The sequence below is a fragment of the Leuciscus leuciscus genome (genome assembly GCF_965113295.1).
Source record: "Leuciscus leuciscus genome assembly, chromosome: 20".
NCBI classification, from domain to species: domain Eukaryota; kingdom Metazoa; phylum Chordata; class Actinopteri; order Cypriniformes; family Leuciscidae; genus Leuciscus; species Leuciscus leuciscus.
The window spans coordinates 34,590,095-34,605,101 of record NC_138744.1 but is presented as its reverse complement, the minus strand read 5'-3'; the positions used below and the strand labels follow the sequence as shown (position 1 = coordinate 34,605,101).

At 37.7% G+C, this 15,007-nt stretch overlaps 1 protein-coding gene across 1 annotated transcript; it reads left to right on the top strand.

The window, feature by feature from the left end:
* Positions 1 to 230: 230 nt before the first annotated feature.
* LOC309484194 (uncharacterized protein) lies at positions 231 to 14,061 on the top strand. Its single transcript, XM_082150470.1, has 8 exons — positions 231 to 352; positions 535 to 629; positions 2,388 to 2,463; positions 2,953 to 3,173; positions 7,120 to 7,252; positions 8,653 to 8,767; positions 9,503 to 9,742; positions 12,786 to 14,061. Exons 2-8 carry the CDS (start codon positions 558 to 560, stop codon positions 12,841 to 12,843), a joined length of 915 nt encoding a protein of 304 aa, XP_082006596.1. The 5' UTR covers positions 231 to 352; positions 535 to 557; the 3' UTR covers positions 12,844 to 14,061.
* The last annotated feature ends 946 nt before the right edge of the window (positions 14,062 to 15,007 follow it).

Here is a 15,007-nt window from a genome sequence, read left to right as displayed (position 1 = left end):
TTATTTCAGTCAAGCAGAAGCATCTTGTTAGATTGGGGCTTGTTTTAGAGGAATCTGAGGGTTTCGCTCCCTGATCATTACCACTGCAATACACAGATATATGGACTTGGGAAAAATAGGATCAGGAACCAAAATTAGTATGATGGGACGCAAGAGGAGCACGTAACCCTGCCACTAATCAGATTACACAGGATTATGTCTCTAGGCTCGATGCGTCTGCTGAAGTCTTGGTCTGTGAACATGCCATCGGATGACCAACTGAAGAGAAACAAACCAACACACACTTTTATATCCACTGAAGTTCAACAGGAATCTTTATTCAGACACTGAATCATTCAACTGTTGTATCAAGGTATTTACCTCCTTCAATGTTTTTACAGAAGTAAATAGCAGAATAGATTCCTCTTTCACTCAAAGTCACAGCGGTTGGCAGTCATTAAACGGTTGCCGTTCATGAGTCTTAAAACCTGAGTCAGAATTTAAGGACGTAATATACAGAATTATGCTTGAATTAATTCCATGTGTGTATTGCAGGCACTATGTGAAATCTCCATAAAATGGCTACGTGTGTGTGGTCAGCAGTCGCCTGGACTCTCAAGGGCCTGTTGTGCACATGGAGATTTTTCTGGGTGATTGTGTTCTCTTCAGTTAAAGAAGACCTATTATGCCCTTCTTCAAAGTCTTGATGTTGTTTCTGGGCTCTATTAGAACAGGTTTTCCTGCTTGAATGTTGATTATTTTCCTCATATTCTCCATTGTTGCAGATCCTCTCTTCCCAGTCTCTCAGTAACGCTCTGTTTAGTTCCTGTATCTATGAAGCCCCTCCTTCTGAAAAGCACACTGTGCTCTGATTGGTCGGCTGGATCAGTGTGTTGTGATTGGTCGAGTGGTCCGAGTGTGTTTGGGAAATGTCCCGCCACTTACCATAACCGCCAGTTTCAACACACTAACTTAAGCCGCGTTTCCACCGCAGGAACTTTCCCCAGGAACTAGGAACTTTGGGCTGGTACTCGATGTGTTTACACCGCAGGAACCAGGGTCTAAATGAAGTTCCGGGTAAATATTTCCCCCTCCGATAGTCCCTGCTCATGAGGTAGTACTTTTTCAAAGTTCAGGAACTTTCAGGGGTGGGACTTGTGCGCTGCACAAGCTGATTGGTTGTGTTCACGCCGCATTTTGGTTGGATGACACCACGCAGCATTTATTTATTTTTAACCTCCCTTTTTAAAAAATATATTGCGGTTCGTGTCGTGGCTTCATGCAGTAAGAGTTGTCTGTCTGCAAGTATGGAATTTAATAAAAAAAACTGGTGGACTGGCGACGAGTTTCAGGCTTTATTAAGGGTATTTGTGGAAGAGGAAACTTTCTGCGCGTTCGTCCCAGCCATCTCGCGGTCAATGTCCGCAAAGCTGATAACATACAAATGTTATATCTAACGTTAGCATTACGAGCTACTGAACACGCTTTATCAGTGCTCGTCTCTTTTCTGCCACAGCTTTTATTATTAAGTCATTATGTTTACACATTGTCATCTATTGCAAGGCACTCCAAACAGATTGAAATAGCGCTTTGAGGTTAGTAACAAACAACTATTTACAAGACTATTCACTATTTATGATTGATAGACGGGCTTCAGGCTTTTTTTAAGCGTATTTGCGAAAGAGGACATTTTTGCGCGTTCGTCCCAGGCATCTCACAATAACTGATAACATACGTTGTCTAATTTTATACGCATACGAGCTTTCTGAACACGCTTTAGTATCAGTGCTCGTCTATTTTTGTTTTGTTAATTACCTCGTTAGTAAACCAATACATAACTGCAGCACAGTTTGAAACTCCTCCATACTTATTATAAATGTGGCGCTCAAAACTGATTACTGTCCGTCGCAGACTGGGAGGAGCAGTTGCGCGCAGTACCTTCCCGGTACTTTAGACCGCGGTGTAAACGCAGAAAGCAACCGGTCTGGGGCAAAAAAAGTTCCTGGGAAAAAAGTTCCTGGGACAAATTGTTCCGGGTAATTTCGGTGGAAACGCGGCTTTACTCAACCAGGCCCCGCCCCTTTATTCTGCATTTGAATTATTTAAATGAGGAATATTGTGACGTGTTTGTTCCCAGAAGAAAACTCAAGACTACAATTGAAGTGTTTCAGAAACAGTGAGAATAACTAAAAAATATTGGAGATATATATAAGAGAAAATAAAATATATCCGCTGGAGGAACTTTGTAGAGCTTTTTCATGCTCAAACAGCAACATTACACACTAAAGAAAACATGGAAAAAGGCATTATAGGTCCTCTTTAATGTTAATGTAAATACATTGTATAATTTGAGCTTATTCCAGTTATTACTGGTAAATTGAATCAAATGTTATTTGTTTGTACTGTAGGTCAGCCCATATTGTGCTCTAAAATCTGCCCCATGGACGGAACATGCAGCTGATACTGACCATAAACTGACCACAGGTAAATCCAAACATCAAGGATAGAGCAGTCTTGATCAATTTTTTATATGCAAAATCTACTGATTGTTTTACAATTGTAAGGTAAATGTTTTAACTCTACCAATACATCATAACATGTGGATAAGATATCTGTAAATGCAAGACACATGTTATGTGCATACCTGTCCAATAGATGGCAGGCTAGTTTTGTATGAAAAATCACATTGCAGAACTCATCTCTTACAAAACCTCTATGGCCTTTCTTTCTTCTGTGGAACATTATATTGTGAAGACTGTTTTTGTCCATCCAAAACAACACTGACATTCATTGTATATTGAGGCATAAAAAATAAAAAAAAAGAAATACAGATTTTTGTGTTCCACAAGGAAACCATAGAGGTTTCATACAAGTGAGGAAAAAAAAAATGTTCCCCCATTTTTTTAGGTGAACTATCCTATTAAGAGTCTGATTTGCATTTGTCAAAATATTAAGCCTTTCATAAATCTGTAGTTGTCCAAGGTGTCAAGCATCTCGCAGGGACAGATGTAAATACAGCCTCTGAGAAGAAGGCCAGAGCAGAAAACTGTGTTCAGAGTGAACGCCTGCTCAAGAGACTGTTAAAGGCTGAAGGGGAGATCCAGGAGCTGAAGATAGAGATTGCAAATCAGAGAGCATCATGGGAGATGCGGTTTGTGGAGCTGCGAAGGAGACAATGTGATCTGAGAGACCAGGTATGTGTGTCTAATAATATTTCACAAATGAATCTAACTCACAAATCCATCATATAACGAACCACCTGTGACACCTGATTGCTGCTTTGATCGCCTGGCCCTTCGTTTAAATGCAAAATGTTGTATGCACACTTTTTTTGATAATGAGTATAACTGCTTCATTAGGTAATTGATGGGGTTGGCAACTAGAACTAGCAATGCTCAAAGGTTGCAGTAAATACTCTCCTCCTATAAATGTTGTGTCTAAGAGGCAAACTTCTACAAATGCACAGGTCCCACGTTATATTAGGTGTCTTTAAATGTAACATTTAAATGAATAATTTGATACAATCCACTTATTGTGTACATGCATGGTTTTACATTGTACTTATATTTAAAAACGACCCACATGTAATTACATCTGTAATTATTTTCTATAATTGCATCTTTAATTACTCTGTTAACCTTTCCTTACCCATTAACTCACGCTTAACCCTACCATACCAGCAGACATGGCCCTAACCGAGCACTGTACTTATTTTTGACGTAACTACATAGTATTTAAAAACACCTCAAATGAAGTGTGAGCAATATACATGCAATAAGGTCAGCCACAAAAATAACTGTGTCCCGACCTTTTCAGCGAAATGTTTTCACTGTGTCTTTAATAAATCCTGACAGAAGTTTTTTAACGGCAAAAGAGAGTTTGTGCTGATAGTACAGTAAGCTGTTAGTAAATCTGGCCCTTAATGTCTAAAGTCATTTTGCTTCTCAAGCAAATCTTGATTTAATAATGTTTCAAATTTCAGGAAAACAAGACAAAAACACTATAAGGAAAACTTTTTGGGATTGTTTGGCAATATGACCAAAGTCTTATTTCACGATATGAGAAATTTTATTTTATAATGATATACTGCAATATAGTTATTTGTGTTATTTAATTTAATTTTTATTATTAAAAATAATAAAAAAGAAGCAAATTACAAACAATATGACAAATACAATATAACAAAAAATATGAATTAAACAAATTAGGTTTTTCAGGTACATCTAGTCATAGTTGGGGGCGTGGCGAGGGTGGAGTTGGCGTGGGGGAAAACACTGTGAACATCGTGTGTATTTGAATGACAAAAATGTGGTATTGCGAGTCATTGACGCCTGCCGACCGGCAACGGTACATTGTAAAATTAACTGCTATAGGTTATGATTGCCCTTATTTAATTAAAAACTGTGTCAATGACCCAACCAAATGGCCGGAGGTGTCGTTTCCAGACATATTTTGTGATCTGGTTGAATCTCCAAGACATCGCGGCAGCTGTAGCGGTAACATTAGCCTATAACTCAATCAAATTATGTTGCATACTATAACTCCATAAAACCTTGTCACTTACCAATTGTACGTATGCTTCACTCCAAACTATTAATCCTTTTGTAAAACGGTGATCAGTAGTACGAAGTTGCCGAGGGACTGTGCTGACAGTTATCCCTAAAGTCCTCTAGTTACTCACAGACTGCAGTCTACTCCATAGGTTCACAGCTCGCGTCATGAGCCTTCAGCTGATAACGCTAATGTGAATGAGACATCCCTTATGAAAAACAACTATAGGAATCTTGTAGTATTTTGGGACAAATATTATAGTAATCCTATAGGAATACTATAGTATTTTGGGACATACTATAGAAGTACTATAGAGGTATTACAGAACATCACATAAGTATTATACACTACTATAGAAATCTAATAGGATTACTATAGTTCTTTTTCATAAGGGATGTAGACAAAACTAGCCCACCACTGCCTATACGAGTTTAACACCCACTACTATATCACACAGGGATCTACTCACACAGTAATCTCAAAAAAGAAAGCTCAAAAGCCATTTTGTCCTCCTTTCCGGTTCTGTGTGTTTATTAGGAAGGATGTAGAACTTCAATTCATAATTTGTTTGTTCACATCACGTGACGGGGTGTTCCCGGGGGCGTTCCCAGACCAACCGTCTGTATGGGTTTATTTAACATGTTAGTACAGAAATGTAATAATCAAATGTAAAAATAAAATATTGCATAGTCATCACTGTATGAATTAAATTTGTTTCTTATTAAAGCGAAACAAGTTATTCAGAGCAGTGAGTGATTTTCTCTTTTGATTGATTCATATTAATGACACAGAGCAGCAGGTTTATTAGGCTGCTGTCACTTTAAGACCGAATGCACAGATCTATTATACTGATTAGGGCTGTCACTTTTGTGAAAAAATCCTGTTCGATTTTTGAGACATAAGTGTTCATTGAATCGATTGTAAAATCGATTTTTCATGTCTAAAGACGTTTCCATTTTCAACATCAAATATAGGCAAATCCACGGACAACTAACAGGCATTAGGACGAACGTAAAGAGGGCGCTTGAGACGCACAAGTCAGCAATATTCCCATAGACAGTATATAAACATTCCTGATGATTTATTGGCGTGAAGTTTCATGCACAGTGACAAACAGGTGTGCAACATTCTCGAAAAACAATAAGCAGAGTGGACTGCCATAACATCAATGAAAAACATTACAGCAGGCTTCAACATGGCTGTGTTTACGATTAGAAATGTCAAACAATTTCGCCTACGTAGGCGACTCTAGCCCGAATCTGTATCTGTATGCATGAGACTGTCTGAATACTGGCAGAATTCACAGTTTTGTAGTAAAAAGAGACACATTATGTGTGTGTGTCAGAGCCTGCAGTTGCTGTGTGACGCGCGTTCGCTGTGGGCGTATCGTGACGAGCTGGACGCGCTCCGAGAGAAGGCCGTTAAAATCGATTCCCTATTTTCATTTTCGAAACTTGTGTTGGTTGGTCCGATCGATTGTGCAATCGATTTTCGAACGTAAAGTGACAGCCCTAATACTGATACACATCCAGTTTACACCCAACTGTTTACTTTCACTTGAGCCATAACCATAACTGGCTGTGTTTACATGAATACTCCACACAATGGGCATTTTGACATAATTGTGTGTGTATTCGACCATTCAAGCGCAATAAGACGTGAAAGAGAACTGAATTAGCAATCACATGCGGAGAGACTCTGCTTTCTTGTCATGTATGATACATGTTGTAATGTAATGGAGTGAACGCTGTGAGGCGCTATTACCGGAGCTGTGAGGCGCTGTGAGGCGCTGTGAGGCGCTATATCATTATATCATAGGCAGACACGAGTAAAAGCCAGTTCAGTTCAACCACATGCGGTCTCCTGTCATCAATACATTACACACGTGTTTACGATGTGTCAGTCAGCGCGTGCACCGCATTGAGCTCTTTTTCACTGCTTAGTAAAACTTTTTAACATCGAGCACGTCCCAAATTCGCGATCGACTGAGAGAGGCATGCAGAGTCAGCATGAGCACCACACCGAAGTCCTTTTCAGGACAGATTGCACTTATAACTCTTTTATAACATCAAGCACATCCCGCTCTTTATATTCTCGTTCATGCATTTCATCACTCTAAAGTGTCAAAAGAGCTATATATTTACATACCGTGATATACACTATATTGCAAAATCTCAGACATTTTATACCGCGGTACTACCCCTATAATTGTTTGTTTGTTTTTTGCAGTGTGTGAACAGACAAGGTTTCTGTATCACTCTTGGAAAATGGGGTTCAGTGGGATTCTATATATGGAACTCTAGGGTTCTTGATTCAATTCTAAAGAACCCTTTATGCCAAAATGGTTTATAGAAATATCTTCATGTTTTATGAGCTATTTCAAATTTTCTAGTGATAAAGTATGTTAATAACAAGCTATTTAATTGTATCAAAATAAAATAAAAATATTAAAGCTCAATTATTTTGGACTATATCCATAAAATGCCATGATGGGAACCCCTAAAAGGTTGTATTTACAGTATATGAAGCGCCTGACGGAAGCCGAACCTTTTTAACTTGCATTTCAACTGTGTGATGTGATCTTTTCAGTTGAGTGCTGAGATTCTGGTGAGGTCTGGATTGCTGTACAGAGACACCGATTCAGATGATACAAACGAGGTCTTTGTAGAGTCTGGGTTTGAGAACGGACTGGATTCTGAGGAGAAGGAACATGAATGTTCTAGTAAGAGTTTCATATTCCTTTGGTGGACTGGATGTCAAAACTGCCCTGGTGTTACACCGTGTCCTAACCAGACGCGATGGGATATACGATTCCAGTGACAAGCATTTTAGTCTCTCCACCCCAGATCATGTGACACGACTACCAGACGCCAATCAGAAGAGCGTGTGGGCGGACCCTCTCTGCAAGCGCACAGCATATTAATATTACACCACTTTAACATTAATAAAATTACTTACCGAGTGACAGAAGCAATCTTTGTCGAACTTGTTTGCTCACATTGAGTGAGCTTGAAGGTTCTTGTTTCCTTTAATTTAATATAAAGTTTACATATTATGCCCCTTTTCACAAGATGTAATATAAGTCTATGGTGTCCCCAGAATGTGTCTGTGAAATATCAGCTCAAAATTCCCCTCAGATCATTTATTATAGCTTGTCAAATTTGCCCCTTTTTGGGTGTGAGTAAAAACGTGCCGTTTTTGAGCGTGTCCCTTTAAATGCAAATGAGTTGTTGCTCCGCCCCCATTCAGAAGAGGGTGGAGCCTTTACTCCGGCAATAACAAAACAGGCCAATCTCACTCATCCAAAATCTCAGAGATAACAGTAGCGAGTGCAGCCTTACGGAGAGACTCAGGAAGAGTTTCACTTTTAGACGTTTCTGAATGTTAGTGGAAACATTTATGTAGTTGATGTGGAGTTACATTGATCTCATCGACTTGCATGTACCGTCATGTTTAACTTTTACACACGTTGACACAGTTCTCTGAGGTCTTTATAAGACAGCTGAGACATGTTTTGGTCAATAGTGTTCAGTGCTCGTCACTGCTCAACGACAGAACAGTTTCATGCTTTGCTGGATCTTTTGCCATTGCGTTAAAACTGGTCACTGTTGTCACTTGCAAAACCAAATGTCGGCTGGTGGGTGTAAACGTGCAGATTAAGGGCCGGTAATATTATAATAAGATCCTCTTCATACGTCAGAAGGGGAGGGAAATCTGATCGGCTTATTTTTTTGACATGCTTGCAGAGAAAGGCTCACCAGAACAAAGTTACTGGGTTTCACTTTTCACGTTTTCTGGGTTGGTAGAAGATTATAGCACTTAAACACTGTAAGTCAGATTTTCATGATATGTCCCCTTTAACATCTGAAGTGAATAATTCATTGTTGCTGTCAGTATGGCTATAACTGTCACACAAAATGATATTCAAAATCACATTAGATGCCTTTAACATTAAATAAAGCACAATGTTGTTATTTCAGCCGGCTGGTAAGGACAAAAACTCTGATTAACATGGAAAAGGCACATTTTATTGTGTCACTGGGTCATGTCTGGTTAGCACACGGTGTAAGGAAAATGGAAATGAATGGAAAAAATTGGACCATCTCTTCCAACTTTCCATAGGTGGTCTCAGTCTCAGACAGATTCACCAGCAGAAGGGACCTGACATGGGATTGCTTAGTCATGGTGTTACCGGCCCATCAGACTCCAGAGCCACTTCTGCCATGTCTAACATCAGGTCTCGTTTATAATGTTTTAAAGGTGTACTGTGTAATTTTTAGTGGCATCTAGTGGTGAGGTTGCGAATTGTAGCCAACAGAAGTTACGGTGGTGACAGGAAGTGATGTCGTCATCTGAGACAGTAGAGAGTAGCCAGTTAAGAAATTAGGTTTCTTTACAAAGAAAAATTAAGAAATTATGTTAATAATTATTCAGTAAAATAATAATTATTCAGTAAAATAATATGTTATTGCGAATAATATTGTTATTTGTTCATCATTGTGTCAGTGTTTTATTCGCTGACTTTAGATAGCTTCTTTGCATGAAGAACAACATAGTGACGTAACGTGTTTGTCCATTTAGGGCCACTGTAGAAACATGGCGGCGCAAAATGGCTATTTTAATGTAAGGGGACCCGCAATGTATGTAGATAGAAATGACAAATTCTAAGGTAATAAAACATAATGGTTCATTATGTAAGGTCTTTATACACCACTGAAAACATAGTTATGTACTGTATATGATATTGCATTTCTGTCAACAGATCCTCCTAAATATTACACAATGCACCTTTAAGCTTGACATATTCTTCCCCGTCAATGTCACAATCAAGTGTTCCAGAGAACTGTGTAATAAACTGACTCTGGAATGCAGTGATTGGCCAATCAGAATTAAGAATTCCTGTATAACAATCACTGATGCATTTAAAGAGTTCTATTTGTGTAAGTGTTAAATGTTTTGACCCGTTCTTCAGTGTAAGGTCTTGGAGGAGTGGAGGTGGACCTCATCGAGTGTTTGTTCCCCACTCTCCCCTGGATCTGAAAATCGGGCACAGGGTCCGAATCATGTTACCCTCGGGACGGATCAGCACCGGTACCTTACGCTACCTGGGCAACATGAGGAACTCTCCCGACTACCATCTCGGCGTAGAACTGGAGTCGGCGGATAACGGACAGCATGACGGCACATGTGGAGGGCACTGCTACTTTGACTGGTATGAGACTGGTTCTGGCCTTCAGCCATTTGGATGATGGGAAACTTGGTTTTATATTGATGAAAAGACTAGCTAATTCTGCGTTCATGCTGTAATTATCATAAGTGACATTCCATTCAAAGATGTTCACGTCTTCGGAATTATGTGTTTCTATAAGGCAACAATATCAACAAGTTCTCAGGAAATTCTGAGTTTGCAAGTCGTAATTATGAGTTCTACGAGGACACGAATCTCATTATTACGGTAATTAGAACATGGCGACAAGACAATTTATAGATTATCATTTAAATATCTTTAAATTATGTAATGTGCTTTGAGTACCCAGAAAAGCGCTATATAAATGTAATTAATTAATTCATATGAATTAATTCAATATTTAAAGTTTCAATGAGGAGACTCAGAAATTAATGAATGAATTTGACCATATTGAATACATTTACTTTTTAAACAGTGCTATTTTAGTATTATTAAAATACTTTTATAGGTTTTTCATAATATTTTGAATTAGTTTTTAATTTTTGTATTTACCATTTTAAACTTTTTTTTATTTATAATTCTGTTATTTCTTTTTTTTTTCTTTTTCTTTTTTATTAGTTAAAATATGTTTTATTTCAGTTTTAGTTATTTTAGTACATCAAGTTAAACTAAATAAAAATGTGAAATGTTGCTCTGGCAATTAGAGGAATATTTTATTTTATTTCAGTTAACATTTATTTTATTTAAAGTTGCACAAATTATTGTTTTTATGGCTTTAGTTTTAGTAGTCAACTATAATAACCTTCTTTTAAAACCACAGTTCTCAATATTTTTCGGCCAACATTCATTACTTATATCCCTCACCACTGCATCAAATTAAATGTAAACTTTGGTCTTCCCTGAATATTAATGTTGATTATTTTTCTGTTTGTCATTATTATTATTATTATTATTATACCACTATAAAAAAGAATGTCACTGAATGCCAAATAGCAAATTTGATTTGACTGGACAGTTGGAATATCATTACATCATTAGTTTCACAGGGAGCAAAAAAGCCATGTGAATATTTATGACTAAACACTGAAACTGTTTGGTAGCTTATCACAAACTGTAGTCAATAAGCAAACAGGAAGTTCTCTTATTATTCCAGGAAAAAAAAAAGATGAAGGGATTGTTTAGTGATGTCAGTATTGATATCCTGTCTGGATGTCATTGTGAAAGCTAACAGAAACAAACACTGAATTAAAGACTCAGGTTTTACACCCTGTCTACACCAGACGACTCACGTCTAAAGCAAACAGAACCCGTTCTCATCAGTGACGCTGTCTTTTCTAGCGGAGACAGTCAACAGATGTTCAGTTCAATTTCTGATGTAATCCGTGTGATTGTGACAACAGTTTTGGAAAGTTCGCCTTTGATGCGTCCAGCCAGTGTTACAATGTTGCAGACCATTCTCTTCTGCAAGTACAAGTTTCATCTCCTCTCGCCGAGAATCTTCGGTGTAAACTCAACCCACAAGAACACCTCTGTTCTCTGATTACCCCCGTTGAGAAATACTGTTTAAAGGGGTTTTTCACGTGGCTGGCGTATTTTTAGGGGTTCAAGCATGAAATGCTGAAACCCTATTGTAATTGTAAGGATTTGTAAAACTGATCGTGCAGGCCAAACCGTAAGGCCTAGAGACTTGAAACCTGGCCAGATGGTAGGCCTCAATTTGGGGAGAACCTATCAGAGTATGACCCAGATTGGCCCATAGGTGGCGCTACAGCAACCAAAAGTACAAGATCGCTCATAACTCTTAGACCGTTTGTCCTAGACTCAAGTGTCTTACACCACTGTGATCCCTGTGGACAAAATGTGTATCTCCAATTTTTCAAAGAAAATTTTCTGCTATGTCGAATTTTGTCCAAAACCTACTTTTTCAAAATAGTCCCTGGTTTTCGCCCGACCGGAACCAAACCAGTTTTGACAACAACTTTTGCATTTTGGTGGCTGTAACAGGGTCATTTAGAAAAGGGGCGTGGCAAAATACACTCAAAAGCCTATAAATCCTAAAGGAAAACTCAGAACTTCACAAAAATTGGTGAGCATATGTGACATAACATCATTAACAAGCATGCACAATTTTATGGAGATCGGACCATAGGTGGCGTTATAACTGTTAAAAAGCTTTAAAACCATATATTTCCTATGGTACATTGCCTGTATTGGCTGTAAATGGTCTTTTCCATCTATTATGTCAGTGGTTACATGCTTGCTAAATAAAACTTAATAACTTTTGATGCTTTTTTGCTTAAAGACCTTAACTGCTTGAACCCCGATAAATGCTGCTTGCAGCTTTAATTTCAATTGTTTTCAATGGGAGCGCAGCGTTTTTAAAACGCCATGAGTGTATGAGTTGCTCATTATCATTTAAAGAGACATGCACCGAAACGGGTCGCTGTGAACAGAGCTGTTTTTGAGGAGGTAAAAGGGTGTTGTTTTACACAACCATTGAGGAATTTTAACCAAAGTATGTTACAAACTTTACATGAAGACCCTAAAGAATCATCCCAACTTGTGGAAAATCCACCATCCTGGATCCCTCAACAAAAACTCAATAGGATCTCTCCATTGGCTTTTGGATTATTGCCGAATACAAGCTCTGTGACTAACAAAAGTTTGTGATACTCGCAAGTTTTGTTCGTCATGGTAATCTTCATTAATGAAAACAAGCGCAAACACAATTGACAGAAGTCAAAAGCTGAAAATGAACTACACCACAGTCACATGACTTCCATGTCACCATCATTACACTTCACGAGTTGCTCATTATAATTTAAAGAGACATGCACCGAAACGGGTCGCTGTGAACAGAGCTGTTTTTGAGGAGGTAAAAGGGTGTTGTTTTACACAACCATTGAGGAATTTTAACCAAAGGATGTTACAAACTTTACATGAAGACCCTAAAGAATCATCCCAACTTGTGGAAAATGGGCATCCGATGACCCCTTTAAAAAAATATATGTCTTCATTGCTGTTCCTTTCTTCTGATATTTCTTTTTCATTTCCTCTTTCTCTTCAGTGACCCTGGACATGGAGCATTTGTAGCATTCAGTAAATTGTTGATGGCTTGGGAGTAAATCAGGGACACTTGAGTGAAGAACTGCAGTCGCACAACAGTTCGCCGTACGGATCCACTGCAGAGATGAGATATTTTTGTAAGTTAGCACCATCCTGGATCCCTCGACAAAAACTCAATAGGATCTCTCCATTGGCTTTTGGATTATTGCCAAATATAAGCTCTGTGACTAACAAAAGTTTGTGATACTCGCAAGTTTTGTTCATCATGATAATCTTCATTAATGAAAACAAGCGCAAACACAATTGGCAGAAGTCAAAAGCTGAAAATGAACTACACCACAGTCACATGACTTCCATGTCACCATCATTACACTTCAACAGTCAGTCTTTATTTAAAAACATTTTCCCTGAATGTTTGAGTCAGAGCACGATTATAAACACAAAGAGGTTGTGAAAGTAGATGAGTTTCTGACGTTCGATGACAATACAATACAATATTTATTTATAAAGCACATTTAAAAACAACCAAGGCTGACCAAAGTGCTATACAGAACAGAATCAAAGATATAAATAAAACTACCAATAAAGAAACACACAACAACACTTGTTAACAACCGCCTTTTACAAGACAAGTAACAGCTTCAAAAATTACATTACATATTTTTACATTACATATTACATACAGATTTATTTTACGTCAAAGAATAAAACATTAAAATATCTTGAGGACGATGGAACAGGAAGCGTTAAAATGCAAACTCATTTGTGGGTTTTGGCTCACAGAAATATGTCATCCCTGCAGCACTCTATTCACGTGTGTGTAGTCTAACCAGTACAGTAACTTCTTATTAACAAACTAATGACCTTATTGAACTTCTATTAGTGTCATCAAGTGAAATAGCAAATTTCAAGTGAAATTTTCCCGAACCCTCTCAAAAACAGTCCCAGCCCACAATTGTGCAGTTGGATGCACAGAACAATGTTTTCGGCAAATCAATCTATAAGTAACTACCTGTTTTTGCTCATTTAGCTTTAATTGGAGACGACACACTTGCAGAGCAAAATCTTTTGGGAAAGAACAGGACTTCAGATGTTTTATGGGTTACTCTGAGACCTGTTACCAGAATCTGCCATCCCGATCTCATGACGGGGTGATTTCTTATGAATTTATACGATACGAAAATGTATGGATTTTATAAGAAAAATGAACTCTTCGGTGCTCTTCGTGTGTCGGTCAAAAATGACAAAATTCAATAAAATTAATTTACTATATTTTAGTTTGATAATGTTTTTTATTTAATATTTTGTATTTTTAGGGGATTTTAGGGTACTAAATTATATTTACGCGGTATTTATAAACCATTTATTCACTTTTTGAGCATAGACCTGAAAAATAAATATCCATCCTAATTTTACGTGTATTGTTATGAAAAATGCACAAAAAATACTATTTGATTTTTTTATATGAAATATATATTTTCAAAATCACGTTTTACTCTAAAACTGCAAGAGAAGCAAAGCCATTTATTGGCTTTACAAAGAACAAAGTTGTGTTACAAATTTGAGGTTGATATCTCAACTTAAAAATAAGCTTTCAGTCAGATTGTGTTTGGCTGCAGTACCAAACGCATCCACTAGATGAAATTCGTCTCTCCCATTCATTTCCAATGCGCTCATTTTTTACCATGATTAGAACAAGTGTGACTATTTTTTTTCAGGACCATTTAACCTTTTCAAATCATGTCCATGATTTTTTTTTTTTTTTTTTTTTTTACATAGCAAGTGCCAAAACCTTGTTTCGTACCATTCCGACGAAGTAAAAAATTCTAAACAACAAAACGTAAACATTTTCATTAAAAAAGAACCGAGGAGCACCAGAGGGGGTCCACCCCTAATCGTCAGCGGGGCGTAAGCAGGTCGAACAAAAATTTGCCACCAATTCTGCAGAATTCTGTGATTTATTTATTTTTTGAACATCAGCACATTCTCAACAGTAGCTTAAGAAAAAGATCAAATCAGCAAAAATATTTACATACAAGGAGAAGACACGTGTACAAGTGTGATGAACGATGAACAAATTCTGTGGAATTTTGCAGCCACGTATTCCAGACAGGTCTACTTATTGCCAATATCCGCTAATGCAAATCAAAGAAACACCCTATTGAACCGGGACAAAGTTGACTTTTAAACAGCCATATGAGGCAAATATCAGCCACCTCTCAT